The sequence below is a fragment of the Tiliqua scincoides genome, chromosome 1 (assembly GCF_035046505.1).
Source record: "Tiliqua scincoides isolate rTilSci1 chromosome 1, rTilSci1.hap2, whole genome shotgun sequence".
In the NCBI taxonomy this organism is placed as follows: domain Eukaryota; kingdom Metazoa; phylum Chordata; class Lepidosauria; order Squamata; family Scincidae; genus Tiliqua; species Tiliqua scincoides.
The window spans coordinates 310,560,640-310,584,403 of NC_089821.1; the positions used below are offsets into that span (position 1 = coordinate 310,560,640).

Below are 23,764 nucleotides of genomic sequence, written 5' to 3' on the forward strand. Positions count from 1 at the left end.
TGAGGTCAAGGCTGCAGGGAGGCATAATTAGCAATTAGGAATTAACTAATGGGGCCCTCTGAACTGGGACTGCTGCCGGGTAACTGCAGACTCCACCATCTCCTCTCCTGACTGCCCCTCTGAAGCCACCGGTTGATTGACAGCCCTGCAGCCCGCTGGCGAAGGGACAGCCCAAGATCTTCACTCTGAAGCCTTCCCTGGGATTTCCCTCCCGGGCGGGTGTGGATGACCCGCGTCCAGGTGTGCCCTGATGCCTCGCATCATCCAGCCTGGCGCATTCCGAGCACTTCCAGCAGTGGCGTAGCTGGAGGGGGGCAAGCCCTAAGTTTCGCAGGCAGCCAGCCCGCGGGGCGCAAGCGGTTCCTCCCCTTCCGAGCCATTCCGGGCGGGGGGAGCGAAACGGAGGCGAACCGCTTGCGCCCCGCGGGCCGGCTGCCTGCGAAACTTAGGGCTTTGCCCCCTCCAGCTACGCCACTGCAATCAGCTGCTGCTCCCCTGCAGAACACCCAGTCCCCCCCCGCGAGGTGCCAGGCTCCCCTCCGCCACGCCTGCACTTCCCTGCCCGCCCCCTGAGCGTGTGCAGAGCGCCTCGGAGCCTGGGCGGGGGGCTCACCTGGCAGAAGCAGCGCTGCGCGGCGGAGCCGGAGTGGGCGCTGGCGGTGGCGGCGGCGCAGGCGAGGAGCGCCAGGCAGAGCAGCGGGCATCGGCGCGGCATGGCGAGGCTCTCTCCAGCCGCAGCCCAGGCGGGCGGGTAGATCTGCCGGCCGGGCAGCGGGCACGCCTCCTCCTCCTCTCCTCCTCCTCCGGGCTGCCGCGATCGGGGCGGACGTGCGGCGCAGCCCGGCCTGTGCTGGCCCGGCCCCATTGGAGGAAGGCAGCGAGAGGCGCCCGCCCTGCCGTGAGTCACCCCGCCGGGCCCTGGCGCGCTACGTGCCTCCCCGCCAGCCCGCCAGCCCGCCCCCCCCTCCGTGCTTGGAGGAGGAGGAGGCAGCCCTTTGGGGTCTGGCTCTCGGTGCGCGCCCCCCAGGGCTGCATCCTCCCCCCCCTCCACTGCCCCAGACCAAGCGCGGAGGGGCGGGCTGCCTGGCAGGCAGGGATCTCCCTCCCATCATGGGAGGGTCTAAGCCAGGGACACCAAACTTCTCAACTCCAGGACCCACTTTTTAAAACGACCCACCCAGGTTGGCCCAACTTTGAAAAAAGGAGATCTAGAAAGAAATGATATTTTATTTGTTTGTTTATAAGTAAAAAATAGCCCCCCCTCAAAAGACCCTTAGAGCCAAATCCTATGCTTGTCCCACTATAATCAATGGCGTTTACTCCCAGATAAGTGTGGATAGGATTGCAGCTTTAGGGCCCAATGCTATCCAACTTTCCAGTGCTGATGCAGCCTCGATGCAGCCCCCAGGTAAGCGAACAAACGTTCCTGCACCTTAAGGAGGTCTCCATGACTGTCCCCCCCCCCCACAACAGAATGCAGCACCCCGCCCATTGGCACAGCTGCATCAGTGCTGGAAAGTTGGATATCCAACTTTCCAGCACCGGTGTAACCGCAATGCAGCCCCAAAGTAAGGGAATAAACCTTACCTTACCTTGAGGAGGCCTCTGTGACTGTACCCCCACCGAAGGATGCAATGCATGCCCCATTGGCACGGCTGCACCAGTACTGGAAAAATTGGATAGAATTGGGCCCTTAAATATTTATCTCCCTATATTTGCACGTGGTTGCAAACTGCAGGAGCTGAGCTCTTTGCCGGGTAACTGCAGCTACAGTAGCTGATTTTTGAATAACCTCAGGGCTTGAGGCAATTACAGTTATCTGATTTTTCCATCACCCTTTGGCAACCCACCAAAAATCAGGCCAGGTCACGATCCATCAGTGGGTCCCAACCCACAATTTGGGAACCACTGATCTAAGGTTTAAGGGCCCAATCCTATCCAACTTTCCAGCACTGATGCAGCTGTGCCAACAGCACATGTACTGCATCCTGCAGTTGGGGGGGACAGTCACAGACCAGCATCTTTGCTCTCCTCTGAACCAGCTTCAGCACACCAGTGTCCTTAAATATGCACTGGAACAAGCACCTGCCCAAACCAGGGACATGCAGAGGGTGGGGCGGCAGATGATGCAGAGCCTCCCCACTGGAGTCCTTGGGAAAGCACTGCTATCTTGTGAGGCACTCAAGCACCTACAACCCACGTGCTGTGTACCTAGGTTGTGGGTACTTGCATGCCTCACATGGTGGCGGTGCTTTTTGAAGGACTCTGGTGGGGAGGCTTTGCCTCACTTGTCTCCCCGCCCATCGCACAACCCTGGCCCAAACTACCCATATCACGTGTTACTATTAGCGGGCGGTTGAGAAGTGTTACTTGCTTCTCCCCTACATAAAGAGGAGCATTGGCCAGGGAAGCATAAGGACCAGCCCAAAGAGGCTGAGGACTGGTCCTGGTTCACAAGTCTCAGGCCACTCATCACTTGTTCAGTGCAGTGTCAAGACAGGATCTGCAAGTGTGGATGGGCCGTTCTAGCTCTAACCGGGTGGATAGGCTTCCATCAGGGCAGCACAATCTTGACTGGGATGTCGTCTTGGCACTATTTTTTCTACCTTAGAAGCAAAACAATTGACAAACCAGCCTTCAAAAATAGCTGTTGTGATAAGGTTTATGTGGTAAGAGACAGGAAGAGAAGCCTGAGTGACACACCTCAGAGCATGGGGATTTTTAAAAATGGTAACAATGTAGATATCTGACAGTGTATGGCTGCACACTTATGTTCCTGCGCACCTGTTATGAATGCCTTGTTCCCTCCCGTATTTCCTGCCTACCCCCCTTATTTTTGGACACATCTAACTCCCCGGAATCTCCTGTGCAGTTGAGCAGTCTAAAAAGCGACTGGGACATCCCCCTACAGTCTTTGTCCTTTGGTTGAAACACCTTTATCAGCCAGCCATGTGCCTTTGTGGATTCATTTCTGGAGCAGTGACCCATCCTATGGAGTGACCAATGGGGCAGCCAAACCTCTGTCTAGGACAGCCATTTTCAACCACTGTGCCATGGCACACTAGTGTGCCACAGGAATTTGGGGGAGATCATTTATTAGTAGGGCCAATGGGGATGTGAGCCCCCACTGGCAGCATGGTGTGCCTTGTCAATTGTCAAAAACCTGATGGTGTGCCTTGACAGTTTTAGTGCCTCGTCAGTGTGCCACAAGATGAAAAAGGTTGAAAACCACTGGTCTAGGACCTTAAAGGGGTGAGATGGAGATGCTAGGTGGACTCCACTCCTCCAATCAGGTAACCATATGACAGAATCAAACCAAAGTTACTGATGTCCAAGCACGAGGATGCTTGTGTGTGCTGCTGCCAAATCTGCCATGATGTCTAGAGTTGGTTTGCAGAAGGCAAAGCACACTTCCTCTCCATTAGATTGTACGTTGAACAATCTCTGTAGCCAGTGAAAAGGGACTTTATTCTAGCTTAGACATGTCAAATAATTTATTTTGCTTTGTTACTTCACTTTCTCTCCAAGCCCTGCGTGAAAAACTTCACCCTTTCAGATATGTGTGCTTTGCTCATGAGTAGTATTCCAGATCCATCTGCTGGATGTCAGTGGTTAAGCTACCAAATGGGGTCAAGCTTTTCTTTGTGTCAAACCAACCAAGTTCAGGCATTTCTCATCAGCCTGCTTGTACGTCACCCCAGCTTGGCATCTCGTCCAGTGCCTGGTGTCATTTTTGCATCTGTTTTTTAGACCCTGAGCCCTCTTTGGGGAGAGGGAACAATTGATTTGTTTAGCTATGTAAACTGCTTTGTGAACTATTTTGTTGAAAAGAAGTATATAATATTCATATCCATCTTATTCTTATTGTCATTATATTATTATTAATACTTCTATCCTTTTTCTGATTTAGTTTAATTCCCTTTCTTTTGTATTTTTAATAAACTAGTTACATCTTTACTATTTGCTTGCCTAGTCCATGTTCACAGATAATTCACAGCCCAATCCTATCCAACTTTCCAGCACCAGTGGAGCCATAATGCAGCCCCAAGGTAAGGGAACAAATGTTCCCATACCTTGAGGAGGTCTCTGTGACAGTCCCTCCACCACAGGGTGCAGTGCACACCCAATTGGCACAGCTGCACCGGCACTGGAAAATTGGATAGGATTGGGCCTTCCGTGGGTTGTCACATTTGATCACTCTCATCAATGCTACTGTGTTTTTAATGTTTAATAATAACCCCTGGGGTTCATTGCTGCCTTGGAAGGGATGGGGGTTCCCAGGTAGCCACCCTCTGTCTGGTCTCTGTAACCTGGGATGGTGGAGTGAATAGAATCTACCCATTTCTTCCCCCATTCAGCTGCTGTTCCAATGAAAGGGAAAGCAGGGAACAGGAACGGGTTTGTGGGTGCTAACCACTAGGCTCTAATCCTCTTGCTTTCCCAGTATGTTCTCTGACAGCACCAAACTACTTTATGTCTGGCCATAATGTATACATTTATGCACCATGGAACTTTTACATGTGGCTTATGGAAAACTTTACTTGAAGTTGATTTTACATAAGCCAAGTCTATCCAGTCGGGAACCATCTGCATAGGATTTTTGCCTGGATGTGATCCAAACTATGGTTAACCAGCTTGGAAAACACACCTTGTGCTGGTTAGGTGTCTGGGATGGTGTGCTGTCTAAGCGATCTTTGTGTGTGACTGTGTATTTGCATCAACTCTTAAATGTAACACGTGTAGTAACACTCATGTGTTTGGGTGTGTTAACAGTACCTGATGTACAGGGCAGCAGTGCCACCATTGACTCAACAGCCTGGTTTTTCCATAAGGGATTGTTCCCCATTCAGCATGAGTAAACTGGTGAAACATGGATTAGAAGGCACTTCATACGGCAGGGACAAAACTGGTTGGGAACCACACCTGAGTGTACTAACAATGCAATCCGATGCAAGAGTTGCTCTGATGTCACTGCTATGTCTGCATGACAGCTGTCATATCCAAAGCCCATCCATCCCAAAGGGAGTGGGGAAAACAAGAGTTAGGCTCTCCAGTGTAGTGCAGCCTGCCCCCGCCCCCCCCCCCCATAAGACTGCCAGCATCCATGGAAACTCTGACACAGCCCACTAATTGTGGCAGGGTAGCCTGATGTACACTAAATGCCTGGTGGAATTAGCCCTGCTGGGAGATCGATCATTTGGGAGTCACAGGGATGAGGGCATGAGAGTAATTTTGCCCTTGTTGAAACTCAGTCTTCCTCTTCACATCCTCCATTCTGCTCCATCCTGGCTATTTAAACTTCTGCTTGGGAAATGGCAAGCTCATATAAACTGGTAAACTTACAAACTCGTCAACATAGAAGCTCATATAAACTGGTATCAATTTCTGTCTAAGCTCCCTTGTTTTGGTGTTATCCTTCCTTCTCTTTTGCCTTGTTGTCCCTGTTTTAGAAGAAAAGTAGGATGCTGGAGCACATCCCAATCCCAGAAGGAAAAAATTATGTGTACCATCAGGAAATGCAAATGCAAATGTGGTCCCTGCTCACAAGCGCAATACCATCTCGTAGATATCGTAATCTTCCTGTGACTCCTGTGTGTGCATTTGGACTATATTGCCTGTTTCAGGAACAGCTCGAGATGGAGTAACTGTAGAATGAATCCACTTTTCTGTCTAGGTAATCATGTTACACGTGATTTATGATCAAACTGTAGTTAGCTTTATTGAAGAACCAGAAGTAGGTAAGACAACAACACATCCAGGCTGGGTTCAGGAATAACATGAGTGGCAGTGATGAAACCCCAAATGAGTCAGAGGGGAGGTGCAAAATGGAACAAAGGAAGCTGCCTCATACTGAGTTGATTTATTCATTTATCACATTTTTATACCGCCCTCCCTCCAAGGAGCTCAGGTTGGTGTTCATAGTTCCTCCCCTCCTTTTGTCCTCACAACAACCCTGTGAGGTAGGTGAGACAGAGAAAGACTGACCCAATGCCACCCAGGAACCTTCATAAGAACGTAAGAGCATAAGAACAGCCCCACTGGATCAGGCCATAGGCCCATCTAGGCCAGCTTCCTGTATCTCACAGCGGCCCACCAAATGCCCCAGGGAGCACACCTGATAACAAGAGACCTGCAAGGCCTCCTGGGAATTGTATTTAAGAACATAAGAAGAGCCCCACTGGATCAGGCCATAGGCCCATCTAGTCCAGCTTCCTGTATCTCACAGCAGCCCACCAAATGCCCCAGGGAGCACACAAGACAAGAGGCTTGCATCCTGGTGCCCACCCTTGTATCTGGCGTTCTGACATAGCCCATTTCTAAAATCATAGCCCATTTCTAAAATATTTTCATAGCTGAGCAGGGATTTGAACATGGATCCTTTACAGTGCAAGCCTATGCAATTTTACTTAGAAGCAAGTCCCATGATGCTCAAAGGGGCTTACTCCCAGGAAAGTGTACACAGGATTATACTGTCAGATCAGTCCACAGTATTGTCAAAACAGACTGGCAGTGTTTTCCCAGGAAATCAGCCAGGAATTTTTCTCTGAGATGCTGCATGCAAAGTGTGTGGGCTGCCACTGAGCTACAGCCCATCCCTGAACACCACCCCTAGTAGTGTTTCATTTATGCACGTTCCTGACACTGTGCTCTTTTAAGAACATAAGAGCCCTGCTGGGTCAGGTCATAGGCCCATCTAGTTCAGTTTCCTGTATTTCACAGTGGCACACCTGATGCCTCCAGGAGCACACAAGACAACAAGAGACCTGCATCCTGGTGTCACTCCCTTGCATCTGGCATGTCAGAGATAACCTACTTCTAGAATCAGGAGATTGCTAAACCCATCATGGCTAGTAACCCGTGACAGACTTTTCCTCCAGAAATTTGTCCAATCACATTTTAAAGGAACCTAGGCCAGATGTTGTCACCACATCCTGTGGCAAGGAGTTCCACAGACTAACTACACGCTGAGTAAATAAATATTTTCTTTTGTCTGTTCTAACTCTCACTACACTCAGTTGTAATTGATGTCCCCTGGTTCTGCTGTTGTGTGAGAGGGAAACGAACATCCTGTGGCAAGGAGTTCCACAGACTACTTACATGTTGGGTAAAGAAATATTTTCTTTTCTCTTTCCTAACTCTCCCGACCCTCAATTTCAGTGGATGTCCCCTGGTTCTGGTGGTGTGTGAGAGGGAAAAGAACATCCTGAGGCAAGGAGTTCCACAGACTACTAACATGTTGGGCAAAGAAATATTTTCTTTTCTCTTTCCTAACTCTCCTGACACTCAATTTCAGTGGATGTCCCCTGATTCCGTTGTTGTGCGAGAGGGAAAAGAGCATCTGTCTATCCACTTTATGCACCCTCTGCATAATTTTGCACGTCTCAATATGTTTTCTATAGTGTAAGATGGTGCAATGACACTTAGCAATGACATAGGAATGCAATCTGGGACATGGTGGGGACCTGCAACCCTATCCGGTGGGGAGGCAGGTGAGGCAGAGCCTCCCCACCAGAGTCCTTCGAAAAGCGCGTGGCTTGTGGGTACTTGGGTGCCTCCCCCGGCGGCGGCGGCGCTTTTCAAAGGACTCCGGTGGGGAGGCTTTGCCTCACCTGCCTCCCCACCCACCCCACGTCCCTGACTAAGAAGGCAGTTCCCTGCCCCAGGGGCTCCCAATGCAGCTCTAGACATAAGCGAGATCACAGACAGGGGGAGTGCTGCGCTGCTGCTGCTGCTATTCCAGTAGGCGCCTCTTGCCCAGCAGGGGGCGCGCGCGCGCGCTGTTTGAGCGCAGGCAGAGGCGGTCGCCCGCAGCAGCCTGTGGCACTCTAGTCAATGTGCAGTCAAGGCAATCCAGAGCGCAGAGATAGAAAAAGGCTAGAGGAATGCAATCCATAGGTAACTTCCGGGTATTCCCTGGAGAGGCCTAAGGAGAAATCCCGCAGCTGATCTCACTCTCATCGCCTCCCCCCTGCGTGGAAACTGCTTCTTATTCCTCTGAATGAAGCAGCATTTCGTGGGTGGAGTCTTTTCCCGGAATCTCAACCTCGTTACCTGTTGCTGGCACTCTAGCCTTTGCGTCGCTCTAGGGCACCGTGGAGGAGAGGGGGAAGAGGCACTCTCCCGGCACCCCTCGCGCCGCGCGTGCGCAGAGCAGTGGGCCGGCCCCCTCGCTCAGGAGCCGCAGCATCATCATGGCGGAGCCGCGGGACAAGGCGCTGCAGGACTATCGGAAGAAGCTGCTCGAACACAAGGAGATCGACGGCCGCCTCAAGGAGCGTGAGTGGCGGCGGGGGCGGCCTCCTCCACTGCGCAGGCCCTGCAGGGCTGGCCTCCCGGGGAGGGCGGCGACCCTTCAGGGCCCACTGCAGCTCTTCCGCCTGTGGAACTCCCTGCCACTGGGCGCTGCCACCTGTGGAACTTCCTGCCACTGGGCGCTGCCACTCCCTGCCACTGGGCGCCGCCGCCTGTGGAACTCCCTGCCACTGGGCGCTGCGATGCCACAGGTTGGCACCAGAAGGCCTAGATGCTGTGAAAAGGGGGTTGGACGGTGGTGATCATGGCAGTGGATAAGCTGCTGTGGGGCCCTGAAGGGCCACCAGACCCAGGAGGAGGGTTGCACCACCACCTATAATTAAGCTATGGAACTCCTTGCCGCAGGATGTTGTCGTGGCACCCAAAGGCCTAGATGCCTTTATAAAAGGGGTTTGAACAACTTCTAGAGGAAAAGTTAGAAGTCTCTTCCGGGTCCCACGGTGGTGGTGGTGGTGGCAGGAAAGGTACTGTGGGACCCTGAAAAAGGGGGTGGGTTGCAAGAGGCTGGCATGTTTCTGTGGAGGTTCATGGCCTCCACAGAGGAGGGAGCTTTTTTCTCTTACACAGTACATAGTCTCTTACACAGGGACATCCCCCTGAAACTGACTGGCAGGAGAGTCAGAACAGACAAAATAAAATATCTTTACCCAGCATGTGATTAGTCTGTGGAACTCTTTGCCACAGGGTGTGGTGATGGCACCAATCATGTAACTGGCTTTGGCAGCTATCAGAACGGAATCAGTTTTCTCACAGACCTCAGTCTGAACCATAGTTTGTGAGCTTTAACAGGAAACATACACTAAAGTCAACTTTAGTGGGCTGTGTCAGAATGCCAGATGCAGGGGAGGCACCAGGATGCAGGTGTCTTGTTGTCTTGTGTGCTTCCTGGGGCATTTGGTGGGCCACTGTGAGATACAGGAAGCTGGACTAGATGGGCCTTTGGCCTGATCCAGCAGGTCTCTTCTTATGTTCTTATCTTTATCCAGTAATAAAGTCTTAAGTTGCCTCCACTCAAATTTTCCCTACAAGATGGAAGGGGTGGAGTTCTGGTTTTTGCATGCATCTCATTTTAACTAAGTGCTTTTATTTGTAGTAAGGGAGCAGCTGAAGGAGCTTACTAAGCAATACGAAAAGTCTGAAAATGATCTCAAGGCTCTGCAAAGCGTTGGGCAGGTGAGCATCCATGTAGTGATATGTGGTGAATAAGCCATTGCCTAAAGTACATAAATGAACCATCTTTGAGAATCGACTTTGGGGGATGCACAATTCTTTGTTTTTAAAATACTTATGCTGCCCTTCTTTAATTGAAAAATTTTGTAAAACAAATACTGTACTTGCACTAAAAAGCAAAGAACATCAACTTTCTCCCCTAAATAGAACAATAAGTGTAGCAGCAGCACAGCATAAATAAAGCAGAAAAAAATGAACCAGCAGCTGTAGCATTCAAAAGTCTAGCTGTCAAAACACAACACACAATAGAAGTAGCTTCTGGTCATCACAAAGAAACTCTTAATGAAGTGTCTGAGGCACTTCCACAGTTGAGGGCTGGCCCTGCCAATCTGCACCTCACTGTTAGGGTGGCTCTGTACCAGATCAGGGGCCAAGGAAGTTTCTTGTTTCCCTTTCCTCCTCCAAAGCAGGAAAAGGGGAGGCCGGGGGCTTGCTTGATCCTAGTTGGCCAAGATGCTTCAAGGCACTGCAGTGGCCAAACAACCCCCAAGCTTCCTTGCACCTTGGAGGGGGCAGATATCACCATGCAGCTGTCAATAACTCTTGCCCACCTCTCTAGCTCCACGCTTGTAAGGGAGGCAGGGCAGCATCCCACTAGCCACAGCTGGAGCAGTAACTCAGAATCTGGAATCCTGGTCTTCAAGGTGTAGTGTAGAGCAGTGGTTTCTTTACTCAGTTTCTTACTTTACGCTTTCTTTACTCAGCGTGTGGTCGGTCTGTGGAACTCCTTGCCACAGGATGTGGTGCTGGCGTCTAGCCTAGACGCCTTTAAAAGGGGATTGGACAAGTTTCTGGAGGAAAAATCCATTATGGGGTACAAGCCATGATGTGTATGCGCAACCTCCTGATTTTAGGAATGGGTTATGTCAGAATGCCAGATGCAAGGGAGGGCACCAGGATGAGGTCTCTTGTTATCTGGTGTGCTCCCTGGGGCATTTGGTGGGCCGCTGTGAGATACAGGAAGCTGGACTAGATGGGCCTATGGCCTGATCCAGTGGGGCTGTTCTTATGGTTCCCAAAAACATTTAGTATTGGAACCAACTTTAAAAAAAATTTCACTTAGACTGCAATCCTAACCACACTTTCCTGAGAGTAAGCCCCATTGAACAAAATAGGACTTACTTATGAGTAGACCTGGTTAGGATTGTGCCCTTAGCTGCTCAGGCCTCTGTGACTGTAATGCCGATTGGGCAGCAGTGTCAGGTTGTTTAAGCCATGATGCACATAGCCTAATCTGCCATGTTGGTTTCATGACCCACCAAAAATTGGATGACTCACTGGTGGGCCATGGACTCACAGTTTGGAAACCGCTTGTGTAGAGTCTTGGAGCATGTCAGACCTCCCAGGGGATTTAACAAACTGGTACTGCTGTTGAGAAGGTGTTGCTCTTAGTGGACATCTGAACCTTGTTCAACAGAGGTAAACAGAGCAGGGGCTCCACTCTAGAATGGAGTGCAGATGTGTGGGTCAGTTCTGTCTGGCTTCAACACTTTGACTGGCGCCTGACCTCAGGGAGGAATTCATGGCTGCCCTGAGGTGCAGCAAAGAGGGAAATGCTCTTTGGTGCATTTCTCTGCAGGTTCTTCCTTTGGTCATAACAGTCCACCTGTCAGTCCTTCTGTCCAAAATGGGAGCCAACAACAGAACAAGTTGTTCTGTCACAAGAAAGGGCTCCAGCATGACCAGTCTAGCCAAGTTAATTGATTCCTGGTTTCCTTGCAGGTGCTTTGATTTTTCATGATACCTTGCTTGCACCATCTTCCTCCTCCCTTTATTGAAGCTTGTTCTCCCTTCCCACTTTTGGGTTAGCCTGCAGCACCTGCAAGTAACATTATTCACAGGTGCCACAAACCAGAGCACCTCTCAAATTTCATAACATGAGTTGGGGTCTCTTTCCAACATTAGCAGGAATAGGATGTGATTAGTTTTGACTTTGCCTGTTTGTAGGAATAGCTAATGAATATGAAATGTTGTTGAGTTGAAGCCATGTTCTTAACAGTCCTGTATTAGAGTAACTGACCACCATGAATACTGTGCTTAGCTAGACTCTGATTGGGCCCTTGGCTGCATATAGTTATGCCTTTTATTGCTGAAAAGTGAACCAGGTCATCTAGTTGATAAGAACATTTGGGGTCAGATTCCAGCAGCTCAGCTGTAGTTTTGCCAGTTAGTCCTGGGCTAATCAGTGTCTCTAAATCAGGATTACTGATTTTATGTGGTTGCCACAAGGATGAGTATAATGGGAAAGTGTTACTATTCAGAACAGGGCAGGATGTGATTCGGAATGTTTTTACGTTGGTGGAGTAAATTAAATTTAAATTTTTAATTTAAAAATGCATTATATATTTTGTTGTTTTTTAATTTACTATATTGTTTTATATTTTGTAAACTGCTTTGGGTGTCCTTTTGGGAGAGGAGTGGGGTATACGTTGAATAAATTCTCCCCTTCCTCAGTGGTCTGGAAACTTCTTTTTTGCAGGTAAAGTGCAAGGCAAGATTCGCACCTCTGTGTCTTAAGTGTTCTTTTCTTTTCGCTTTTTTAACAGATTGTTGGTGAGGTTCTTAAACAATTAACAGAAGAGAAATGTAAGTGATATTTTGAGGTACTAAGATTGTTTTTAAGCTGGTAACATTAAAATAGTTTCTTGGACTAAAGCCAAGTTGGTACAATGTAGCAAGATTGTGCTGCTACTTTTAAAAAAAGCTCTAGCAACTTTTCATTCTGGAGCTGTGCTCACGGATAGTTAAATTATTGTTTTTCTTTGCTGCTTCTAGTCATCGTCAAAGCTACAAATGGACCAAGATATGTCGTAGGGTGCCGTCGTCAGGTAAGCATCTTCTCAATATTGATATGTTGGTCTGTAAACAGTTGTAATGTAAAGGGAGCAGGCTTTTTATGACTGAGGCTTTGCTTAACTGGCCTGTGTACGTGGAGATAGGGTCTTCTCAGTCCTAGCCTGCTTTTGACTCTCCCTTGGGTGAGTAGTGGAAGCCACACATGGGGGAGTTAGTGGGCCTGAAACAGCTGGTCAGCCAGTGGCATTCCCAGAGGGGGGGAACAGCACTAAGTTTTGCAGGGCACCCCAGTGCACCATGTTTGCTGTCTGTTCTCTTTGACCTGACTTCAGTAGACTAGGTGGTGGTGGTGTGGATTGGAGGAACTGGTAGACAGTTTGTTCTCACTGGTGATACTGTAGGTTATTTGGGATGTTTGCTCTTAAGGTGTACGCTGTCATGGGCATTTATTGCAGAAATACACAGGTGAAGTATACTCTGCTCTTGGATAGACTTAACTATTCCTTCTTGTTTTCCAATCCCACTCCAGCTTGATAAAAGTAAGTTGAAGCCTGGGACCAGAGTTGCATTGGATATGACTACCTTAACAATTATGAGGTAGGTGCTGGCCTTTGGGTGTTTGGGGTGGGGGTTTAGAAAAAGAGGCAGAGCATGAAAGCTCCTGATAGCTTAGACTTGGCCACAGAAGTGTAAAATGGGAAGAATGAATCTTTTAATAATTTTTAAGTGGTTTTAAAGCTCACCTTGCATCTCCAAGACTTGCATTCTCTTTGTGGAAACATGGAGCAGGGCATTCCAAAGTGAAGGACTTGTGTTTGCCTGTTGTGCCAGAGCATCCTCTTGCTACGTGAAATTGTTCAGCTGTATCAATTGCCTTTCACAACCTGATTGGTCAGGTTGTCCCAGCAGTTGATGCTGTGAGTGAAATGGGCAGCTTGAACCTCCTCCCCTGCCCCTTTATTGGCTAGAATTCAGCATGTCAGAGTCCTCCACTGAGGCAAAAGAGTGAAAAATGATGTGACTTTTTTTAGAGCAGCACTGGTGCAAGTGTATAGTAGAAGGGTACAGAGCTCTGTTATGCTGATTCAACTGTAGCATTTCTGCCCAGGGCTCAGGCTGAATTCTGAGTAGCAGTCAGCAGTTAAGAGCCAGGAAGTTGCTGGTTCAAATCTCACCTCAAATGTGAAGTCACAAGGTGACCTTAGGCAAGCCCTTCCCTCTTAGCCTCAGTCTTCCCCAGCTACACTATGGAGCTAATATTACAGATCTCCTGTACAGGACTGTTGCCAGGATCACCGATACCCAGTCTAAACAATGCAATTGCTATGCCTATTAAAAAAAAATCATTTAATCATGGTTGAATTGAAGTAGAGAGATGCATCACGCTTGATAAGGCAGCTAAATGATCCAAATATGAGTAATCGGCTAACCACAAGGAAAGCATCTTGTTTAGACCAGATCTGAAGTATTTTGTGAATTCAGTTAAGCATGATATAAATGCTTGGTATTGTTGTTAGATTTATTTCAATGTCTTCATTTTCATATATGGATTGAATGGAACAGGGTTTGGAAGGAGCTATTAGGTGAGTTTTAATGTTTATCGCAGCAGAAAAATGACAGAATATGTCTTATTGCTTCTCAAATTTAGATATTTGCCAAGGGAAGTTGACCCACTGGTTTACAACATGTCTCATGAAGATCCTGGAAACGTGTCTTATTCTGAGATTGGAGGATTATCAGAACAAATCAGGGAGCTAAGAGAGGTATTTGTCTGTCTCATTATAGGTCTATAAAATGGGTATGGTATGATAGAGCTTGGGGTATCTCCTGGTAGCAGAAAAAAAACATGTGAAACAGATTCAGTTCAGACAGTTAAGAAACTGGGAGTAAGTTGTGAGTTCATATGTCATGGTTCCCCCCAATCGCCTTATAGCTTCTTATAAGCAGAGGTGTCTATTTCAAATGGGCAAGCTGTGGTTAGTGCTGGCCATAGCTTGCCTGCAAATCAGAGTATGGAACTAGTTTAAAGTACACTTGCAAACCGTGATTCAGAGCAGTCTTGATTAGTGATAACTGTGGCTTGCCTGATTTGGACATCACAGCAAATGCTGACCAAGGAAACTAGGAAAGTGAGGAGGGAGTTGGCAAGTGAGAGAGAGTCAGAGCATGTTCCCCACTCCAAAATATGGTTTGTGACATCTGACATGAGATGGTCTTTCATTTGCCAGTTTCACAAATGTGCTTGTATTTTGGTGGCTGAAAGATTGTCCTTTTAACAGCCTAAGAGTACGTTTGAATAGTAAATCTTTGAATGTAAATCTCAGTGATTTTTTTTTTAGTAGGATTGTCTTTCTTAAGGTAAGTTGACTTTATAAAGATTTTTTCTTTGTAAATGCTTTTTCCCCACTTAAAATTCCACCTACTTTTAGGCCTTCTGTTTATTGGTCAACTTGAGTCTTGATTGTATCACTTCAGCCTGTAGGTGGACCACCATGGTTGAATTCTCTTATATACATTGAAAAATATTATGTTGGGGGAAGACTAGACTAGAACTTTTCTCCTGCACACTAGTTTTCCATGTGGAGGGAATTTTTTTGTCTGGAGCACTCTTTCTTAAGGATCCAGGCCTGCAGACTGAAATGGTACAGCTCAGATATAGGCTGATCTCTTCAATGAGGTGTGAAAAGGTCATCTGTTTCCTTCAGCCACCTTTTTCTAGGTCTTGCTTATAAAAGAAAAGCCTTTAGCTTTGAAACGGAACCATGCTTTGTTGGTTTTCTTCACAGGTCATAGAGCTGCCTCTGACAAATCCAGAATTATTCCAGCGTGTGGGGATTATACCTCCCAAAGGCTGCTTGTTGTATGGCCCACCAGGTTGGTGTGATTTTGGAGGCATCTTTAGAATGTGTTTAATGCTTGCCTCTTACCCCTGAGCAACTTTGTATGAAATATTCAAACGACTTCAGGCAGTGCTCCTTTGGGTGAGGCCAGACCTCAGTGCTTGCCCATGTGCTGTGCATGTAGAAGATCCCAGGTTCAGTCTCTGGGACCTTCCATTTTAAGGTGTTGGGATGAGAAGACTGGTGGTCTGAGCCCTTGGATTGCCTGGGCCAGTTAGAGTGGGTGATACTGAGCTGGACGGCTCAGCAGTCTGACGCAGTAGAAGGCAGCTTTGTATGTCTTGTTCATGTGTACATAGATCTTTCATGAGGAATTGAGTATAACATTAGTGGGTAGGTGGGAGGATTGCTCCTCGGGGATAAAAGCTTGGTGTGGCACTCAATTCAGTTCTGAATTGGGATTTTTTAGACCAACCATTTTGCCTTTGGTTTGTGGGCTTCACAGCTGTTACAACAGCAAACCTGGGAAAAGTGTCTCAAACTTCTCAGAGCCAGCATCAAACATTTAGAGAGCTGTGAGCATAAAGAAATGCCTTGGTACAGGCATTGGCACCAGTGTGTATGTGATTGGTTCAGCCCTATACATAGTCTAGAATTAGTACTTTTCTATCATCTTTTGGAAAACCATTTCACCTCACTTTTAAAGAAGTCTGTGTCAGTTTGTATTCTGCCTTTCATGTAACAGGCTGAGGGAAGCCAACATGAATCTTGCCCATTTTCTCCCCTTGACAATCTGGTGATTTGAGAGAGAGAGATATTTCCCAAAGCCTCCCAGTGAGTTAAACAGAATTTGGAACAACTCTTCTCAGTCCAACTCTGTGCTTTGTCTGCTACACCATGTTGGTTTAAATGTGAGCCTCTGTCGCTTTGGTGCTTTGCCTCTTGAACCACCCTCAGTGTGTTGTCCATCCAGGTACAGGAAAAACTCTCCTGGCCAGAGCTGTTGCCAGCCAGCTGGACTGCAATTTCTTAAAGGTAAGAGAAGAGAGTTCTTTCTAGGTAATTAAACTGAACTGGTCTGACCTCAAGCAGTTGCTAACATTGCCTTTAATTTTTTTCAGGTTGTATCTAGTTCCATTGTAGACAAGTATATTGGTGAAAGTGCCCGGCTGATCCGAGAGATGTTCAACTATGCCAGGGATCATCAGCCCTGCATCATCTTCATGGATGAAATTGATGCGATTGGTAAGGCTGATGGGCTCCTTGTGACTCTGGAACAGAGGCATTTTGCCTTTGGTTTGCTTCACAGGTAGTTACGGTGTTTGCATTCATACTATCTAAGCAGCGGCCAGAAAGGTGGTGTGTGGAAGGGAGTGCCAGGTGAGCGTGTGTACTTATCCATGACGTCAAAACCAGGAGTCTCGTGGGACTTAAAGACAAGGTATCTTTAGGTTTATCTAGGTATAGGATTTTGTAGGCTAGAGCAGTCTACCTGTAATATAACATGAACACTTGTGATAACCAGGCTGAGGTAAAACGTGCCTGCTCTTGGGAGATTTCTTCCAGACACAATACTTGCTGAAGTTGTTTGGCATCCAAAAGTTCCTTATGGACACTGAGCTTTTTTTTGTTTGTTTGTTTAAAGGAATTTTAATTTTCAGATGACTCGCATGTAGCCAGGGGTCCACAAATACCTGCTTGGTTTACCAGCCAAGCTTCCATCTGCTTCAAATGCACTCCATCTGCCTGCCAAGTGTAATCCCCCACCTCCACATGCACAGGTGTGCAATCCCAACCCACCATGTTACTGTAACTGTGTTATCTTGGATTCAACCTCTGGCCTTTCAAGGCAGAAGTGGGCCAGCTGGCTGATAGGTGCTTTGAGATCCACTCCCAGGCAAAGTAAAGGATGGCAATACTGCTATAGTAGATGCACTTATGGTCTCACTCGCTACAGAGCAGCTACCTACGTCCACGGTTGCAGTCTTATCTGAAATTGAAATCCATTAGTTTAAACTTCACTCATTTCCTTTCTTCCCCACCTCCTCAGGAGGCGGTCTTGCTCACCATATTTTAAAAAACCATCTTCTTTCCAGCTGATTACCTTCATGGCAAGCTATTCTAGACTAAGACTTTGGTCTAAACTAAGACCTTGATTTGTAGCCCACATAACTCTTCTTCTAGGGCACTGGTTCCCAACCAGTGGTCCACAAGACCCTGAGAAGTTGTCTGTGAGGTCTCAGAAAAAAGATCGCCTTTGATCTAATCCAGCATCTCACCAAGCGAGCAGTTCTCAACAGACCACCAGAAGGGGCAGATAACTGACCTCCCATAGTCAGCAACAAAAGCAGCAACCCACAAATCTTCTCTATTAATAGTAAATCTCTAATCTTCTCTAATTATTACAAATTCAATTGTGCTTTTTGTGTGAGGGTGGGGTTGCATGTGATCCACAACAATTTCAATTTTTGCCTCAGTGGTCCATGGGCTCCTAAAGGTTGGGAACCACTGTTTAAGGGGCTTTGACAAGCTGTTTTTCTGGTCTCTGCGAAACGCTGACCTCTTTTTCCACTCAAATTTTAGGTGGCCGTCGTTTTTCTGAGGGAACTTCAGCAGACAGAGAAATTCAGAGGACTCTGATGGAGGTAAAACATCCATGTTCTTGTAACCTGAGAGGAAGTGTTCCCTGTCTGTGCCAATGTGCAACTCCTTTCCATAGCTGTGTTACAGTGCCTCTTCCAAATATTTGGTGACTAAGGTCATAGCCGAACTTCTGGATTGTCATGCTCCATACTGCGTGGAACTCAGCTTGGAAGTACGTGGCCACTGGTCTGTGTACCTTAGGGGAAGTAAGACAGACATGCAAGCATACATTTACTTCATCATGTCTGTTTTCTGCCTTCCCTGCAGGTGGTCTTGAGTGGGGTATATGGGGCAGTGATCTGTTCTGGACATGAATTGTGCAGCCTGAGAAAACAGAGTGGTGTCTGGGGAGCGGGGGGAGGTATGGTGATGTTGATCAGGGGTCAGCAACCTTTTCAGCAAAGGGACCAGATGTTGGGTGATGGTGTAATTGCCGAACTTCCGGATTCTTGAGCTCCTAGAAGTGGCAGTACAGAGCTCAGCTTGGAAGGCTTTTCCTGCATCTGAATTTGCCACACACTGGACGGGGAACAACAGCCACCTGCCCAGACCACCTGTGCTGCCAAGCCTGTCAAACCAAGCTCTGCACATGCCAGATGACCTTGGATAGAGGGCCAGATCCAGCTTGCAGGCTGTAGGTTGTCAACCCCTTATGAAGATGGATGATAAAAATCTGGCAGGGCCAGAACTTTCCACCTCTGAACACTGGGATCTCTTGGAGACCTTGTTAATGGAGGGTAGTGCCTATAATTAAGGAGCTGTATGCCGACTGTGATGAATAGAGGTTTTTTTAATTGAATGTGCATTTTCAAGCAGTTACAAACAACTTGAAGTCAAAACCTTGCCTTGTGGAACCTCTCATTTTCACTGCACCACTTACAGGGAGAAGTCATTTCACTGTCCTAGAAAAAATGAGAGACAGGGTCATGAATCGGTCTTTCTCTTTGCCTACCTGTCCAGAGCAACTGCTAAATGGTTTGGTCATAGAAACCAAGTTATCATTACTGCATCTGTGAAAGATGCTGATTTCGTAGATGCTGTTTCTGAATAAAATGAGAGCCTTGATTTCTCATGGGTTCTACCATCCTGTGTCAGGTTGAGGTTCCAGGTGTTTGGCAGGCAAATAGAACACCAGCTCTTGTCGCACTACTTAGTCTGCTGGTGTGAATTTTCAAACTGGCAAAACATCAAGATTAACTAAAGTATTTGTTTTGTTTTCTCAATGTCTTTCAGCTCTTGAATCAAATGGATGGGTTTGACACTCTGCATAGAGTTAAAATGATAATGGCTACAAATAGGCCAGATACCCTGGATCCAGCATTGTTGCGTCCTGGAAGGCTAGACAGGAAAATCCGTGAGTACAGTTTCTGTATGCAGGCTTAATTCTGTATCTCCCTGAGATTGCTAACTTAAAAAAAATGCTTTTGTCTTCAGATATTGACTTGCCAAATGAACAAGCCAGGTTAGACATACTGAAGATCCACGCTGGTCCTATAACTAAACATGGTGAAATAGGTATGTACCGAGGACTTCAGGAGTACTCACAGGCTCTCATGTGACATGTTGCCCCTTGGCGTCAGACTTGCTGCAGGTCAACCTGTCACATGTTAAAGGAGCCACATAAATGGCATTTGAAAGCAAAGAGTTTGACCAAAAGCAAAGACTGCTTGCACATCAAGGTCTGTGGTTCAAAATTCTGATTAACCAGCAATTCTTATTTTAAAAACAGATTATGAAGCAATTGTGAAACTTTCTGATGGTTTTAATGGTGCTGATCTGAGAAATGTCTGTACTGAAGCAGGTAAGATTAGATTCTCTGACACTTCTCTCCATTTTCCTGACATTGGTTGTAGTGAGTGGAGCCTTATTTTAAGCACAAATCATACATAATGTGCAAGTGAGGGGCACTCTCTCTTAGAAAGCTGTTGTGTCCTAGCCCCACTGAATTAAGTAGGAGCATGGTGCAAGTGTCTTGAATGTTTGTACAGATACTACAGGCAATAGTTGTAATTGTAGAATATTGTCTCTATTTCATATGATAGTGCACAGTAGTGCTTTAAAATCCATTGCAAAATCTTTCCCTTTGCAAGGAGTCCTGTGTGTATAAAAAGTGACCAATATATTTGATCATTCTGCACTTCACTGTGCAGTATTGTACACTAATGGGTCACTGTGAGGACACAGTAGCTTTGTAATAGAAATTAAAGGAGATGGACATTATGGCTCAGAGGTTATGACCCTTGCATCAGTTGTGTTTTTGGTGATTTGTTCCTAGCTCTTGAAAATGAATTTAGAAAGAAATTAATCAGTGAAGCACCCTCACTCTGTGTAATGGAAATCATAAGGTACATCACAGTGCTTTTCGGGAGTGAATAAAATGTAGAAATGTCGTCATTTACCCTAAGCACTAGGGAGATGGTGAAAATCAAATATGCAATCTTAGAATTAAATGTAGCATTGGACAAGACAGCTACAAACTCTCTTCAGTACTTCCAAGTATCTTTGCATCCTTTTCCATAGTGTGGATGCCAGTAGCAGGTGATCGGGGGGGGGGGGGCAGCTGTAATTGCAGTAGAATCTTTGAGGGATTTGGCCTCTAAAGATGCATGAGGTGGCTGAATGACTCCACATGCTGCTGGAAGGAATAATGGAGGGCTGACATTATGAAAGCAAGGGGGTAGCAACTGGCTTTGCATGTGCTAAGCTTGTGGAGATTTTTCTCATAATTGCCTTTTAACATAAGAGCCCTGTGGGATCTAGTTCAGTGGCCAGTGAGATACCCACAGACAGGGCTTCCTGAAGGCAGCAGCCGTTCCCTGCGGTTGGTATGCAGAGCCACACTGCCTTTGAACCCAAGTGCTGCTTACCATTACATAAGAACAGCCCCACTGGATCAGGCCATAGGCCCATCCAGCTTCCTCTATCTCACAGCGGCCCCACCAGATGCCCCAGGGAGCACCCCTAATAACAAGAGACCTGCATCCTGGTGCCCTCCCTTGCATCTGGCATTCTGACACAGCCCATTTCTAAAATCAGGAGGTTGCACATACACATCATGGCTTGTACCCCATAATGGATTTTTCCTCCAGAAACTTGTCCAATCCCCTTTGAAAGGCGTCTAGGCTAGACGCCAGCACCACATCCTGTGGCAAGGAGTTCCACAGACCAACCACACGCTGAGTAAAGAAATATTTTCTTTTGTCTGTTCTAACCCTCCCAACACTCAATTTTAGTGGATGTCCCTTGGTTCTGGTGTTATGTGAGAGTGTAAAGAGCATCTCTCTATCCACTCTGTCCATCCCCTGCATAATTTTGTATGTCTCAATCATGTCGCCCCTCAGGCGTCTCTTTTCTAGGCTGAAGAGGCCCAAACGCCGTAGCCTTTCCTCATAAGGAAGGTGCTCCAGCCCAGTAAACATTGTAGTTGCTCTCTTTTGCACCTTTTCCGTTTCCACTATGTCTTTTTTGAGATGTGGTGACCAGAACTGGACACAATACTCCAGGTGTGGCCTTACCATCGATTTGTACAATGTCATTATAATATTAGCTGTTTTGTTCTCAGTACCTTTTCTAATGACCCCAAGCATAGAATTGGCCTTCTTTACTGCCACCGCACTTTGGGTCAACACTTTCATCGACTTGTCCACCACCACCCCAAGATCTCTCTCCTGATCTGTCACAGACAGCTCAGAACCCATCAGCCTATATGTGAAGTTTTGATTTTTTGCCCCAATGTGCATGACTTTATACTTACTTACATTGAAACTTACATGAAACATTCAGTTCCACCCTCAGTTCTTTGTGTGATGCCTGCATAGCAGGCAGAAGCTCAGACATCTATCATCAAAGTCCGAGTATCAAAAACGGAAACATAGTTTAAGATCACATGTGTTGGTCATTTGTGTGAAAACTATGAATGTATGGGCACGCAAGCTAGAATCTAGCTGGGTGTCCGGTGTAGGAGAAAATGGGGCTTCTTAGTTGTTGGCAATGAAAGACTAAAAAGGAGCCCAGAGTTGTGGCGCTCTATCTGTGATAGACGACAAAGGGAGTCCTATATGTTTGTGGGCACATCAAATTGCAAATATATTGTTGAACCTGAACATACACAGCTTTTTCTTCACAAACCAGCTCAGTTCAATGTGCCTTTTCTCCCAGCTCACTTCTCAAACTGTCTTTGCAGGAATGTTTGCAATTCGCGCTGATCATGACTTTGTAGTTCAAGAAGACTTTATGAAAGCCGTCAGGAAGGTTGCAGATTCCAAAAAGCTGGAGTCAAAGTTGGACTACAAGCCTGTCTGAACTGTGCCACAGAGTGAATAGCTGACTGCATGGAGATTTGGGGTTAATGGGCGAAATGAGAAACAAAAGTATCCCTTGATTGTGTTCTTATTGCAAGTGTCTGTATTAAATTGGTGAACTCAACAACTGTTAACCTTAGTGAGGAGTGTGCTTCTGGAGAACATGTTGCATTCTGAAAACATGGCCTTCATTGCAACCACACTAAGTGCAGAGAAAACATGTTCTCATATTATGACTCTTCGAACGTACCAAATTGGCTTCATTTGGCAGGTTTTAAGACCGTGCGTTTCTTCTTTTATATCATTTAATATTTTCTTCCCTTAAACAGTTAAATAAACTTGTTTAAATCGAATCTGTTTCCTTAATTTATTGTACAGCATAGCACACAACCTGTGGCCCTGCAGCAGGCCCTGCATCTTAAGAGCATGAGCACCCTGGCTTTTCTAAAAACAGGCTTTCCTGACCTCATGGCTAAAATCATTGGAAAATGTTTTAAAAGAGCTAAAAGACTAGCAAGTCGAGAAGCAGCTCCATCTGTCATGGTGATCTTCTTAAACAGCCTGCTTCTATTTCATATAAAAGTTTAAAAAGCACAAACAGAGCGTGCCCAAGGTCAGTTGACCTGCTTTCTTGGTGGGTTGCTCTGAGAAGCAAGTAAGGAGCAGCAGACCACTACCTCAGCCCTGCATAGTGCTGCCCTATCTGAAATGTTCTGTTTCCCAATGCCCACTTGTTCAGCTAATTAACACCCTCTTTTTCTTTTTTTTATCTCCAGAAACAGCTGTGGTGTGTGCAAAGAAATGAACACAGAAATCCTTCTCTATAGCAGTTAACTAGAATTTATTGCTATAAACACAGAACTCCCTGCAATCCCTCTTGTCCAGAGGCTTTCCCTCCCCAAAACTCCACTTAACTTCATGGGTAAAGATCTGAAGCCTCCAGTCCAAGTCCAATCCAGTCTCTAAAGCGCAGCTCTGTTCTGCAGCAGAGTCCTGGCAGTTCCCTTCTCCCGTAGCCCTTGGTCAGGTAGCCTTTGCTCCTTCTGAAGCTGTTTTTTATTCCTGTATGTCCTATTATCCAAATGCAGCTCAGATGTGAGCTACCTCCTTAGCTCATTCAAAGTCCCATCAAGGTCAAATGAAGCTCAGGTGTCCAACCAGGTCTCCATTGGCCTTGATTGATTACAGCTGTGGAGCCAGCCCTGCCCTGCCCAGAGCTGTCAAAACATGGAATCGCTGTCAATACCACATCATCCACCTGATGATCTTCTGATCTTCCATTACAAGTGCCTTGCTGGCAAATTCATCCCCAGCTTGGCTGGTCTCAGTGAGAACTTAACAGCCCAGTCCTGAGCTGCCCAGCATGAAAGGCTTTAGTGGCGCAAAAAATGGCTACTGCAGCATCCTGATTGCGCTGAGCAGCTGCCAGTGGCTCCCAATGCCTCTGGGTGGAAGGGACATTCGTCCCCTTCCCCTAAATAAGAAAAACAGCCATGCAGTGGGGCTTTTGACTCTGGGTCCACTATTTAGCAGCACAGAGTAAGGGTGCTATGTGTCAGGTCATGAGACCCTAAACAGGGCTCTGGGGTGGAGCTGCCCCACGCCCTTCCCCCACCATGCCTTCCCCTGCCCTCCACCCAC

General features: G+C 46.9%; 2 protein-coding genes across 2 annotated transcripts in view; one reads left to right on the plus strand and one right to left on the minus strand.

The window, feature by feature from the left end:
- ERO1A (endoplasmic reticulum oxidoreductase 1 alpha) overlaps window positions 1-903 on the minus strand; it is a 31,805-nt gene extending 30,902 nt beyond the window's left edge. Inside the window, exon 1 of the mRNA XM_066611186.1 lies at window positions 614-903. Coding sequence (XP_066467283.1) covers window positions 614-865 — 252 coding nt within the window. The 5' untranslated portion in view covers window positions 866-903. The remainder of the gene's footprint in view (window positions 1-613) is intronic.
- A 7,238-nt stretch (window positions 904-8,141) lies between these two features.
- On the plus strand, window positions 8,142-22,476 carry PSMC6 (proteasome 26S subunit, ATPase 6). The gene is made up of 14 exons (XM_066630027.1): window positions 8,142-8,277; window positions 9,407-9,486; window positions 12,090-12,129; window positions 12,319-12,371; window positions 12,869-12,936; window positions 13,988-14,102; window positions 15,126-15,213; window positions 16,153-16,214; window positions 16,301-16,424; window positions 17,763-17,824; window positions 19,056-19,176; window positions 19,257-19,337; window positions 19,552-19,623; window positions 22,006-22,476. Exons 1-14 carry the CDS (start codon window positions 8,193-8,195, stop codon window positions 22,122-22,124), a joined length of 1,170 nt encoding a protein of 389 aa, XP_066486124.1. The 5' UTR covers window positions 8,142-8,192; the 3' UTR covers window positions 22,125-22,476.
- Window positions 22,477-23,764: the final 1,288 nt, after the last annotated feature.

Bases quoted from the DNA above. Each gene is read 5' to 3' on its own strand.
- PSMC6 (XM_066630027.1), top strand. From the start codon at position 8,193: ATGGCGGAGCCGCGGGACAAGGCGCTGCAGGACTATCGGAAGAAGCTG. The intron at 16,215-16,300 runs GTAAGAGAAGAG...AATTTTTTTCAG, and splicing joins TGGACTGCAATTTCTTAAAG to GTTGTATCTAGTTCCATTGT. The intron at 17,825-19,055 runs GTAAAACATCCA...AATGTCTTTCAG, and splicing joins TTCAGAGGACTCTGATGGAG to CTCTTGAATCAAATGGATGG.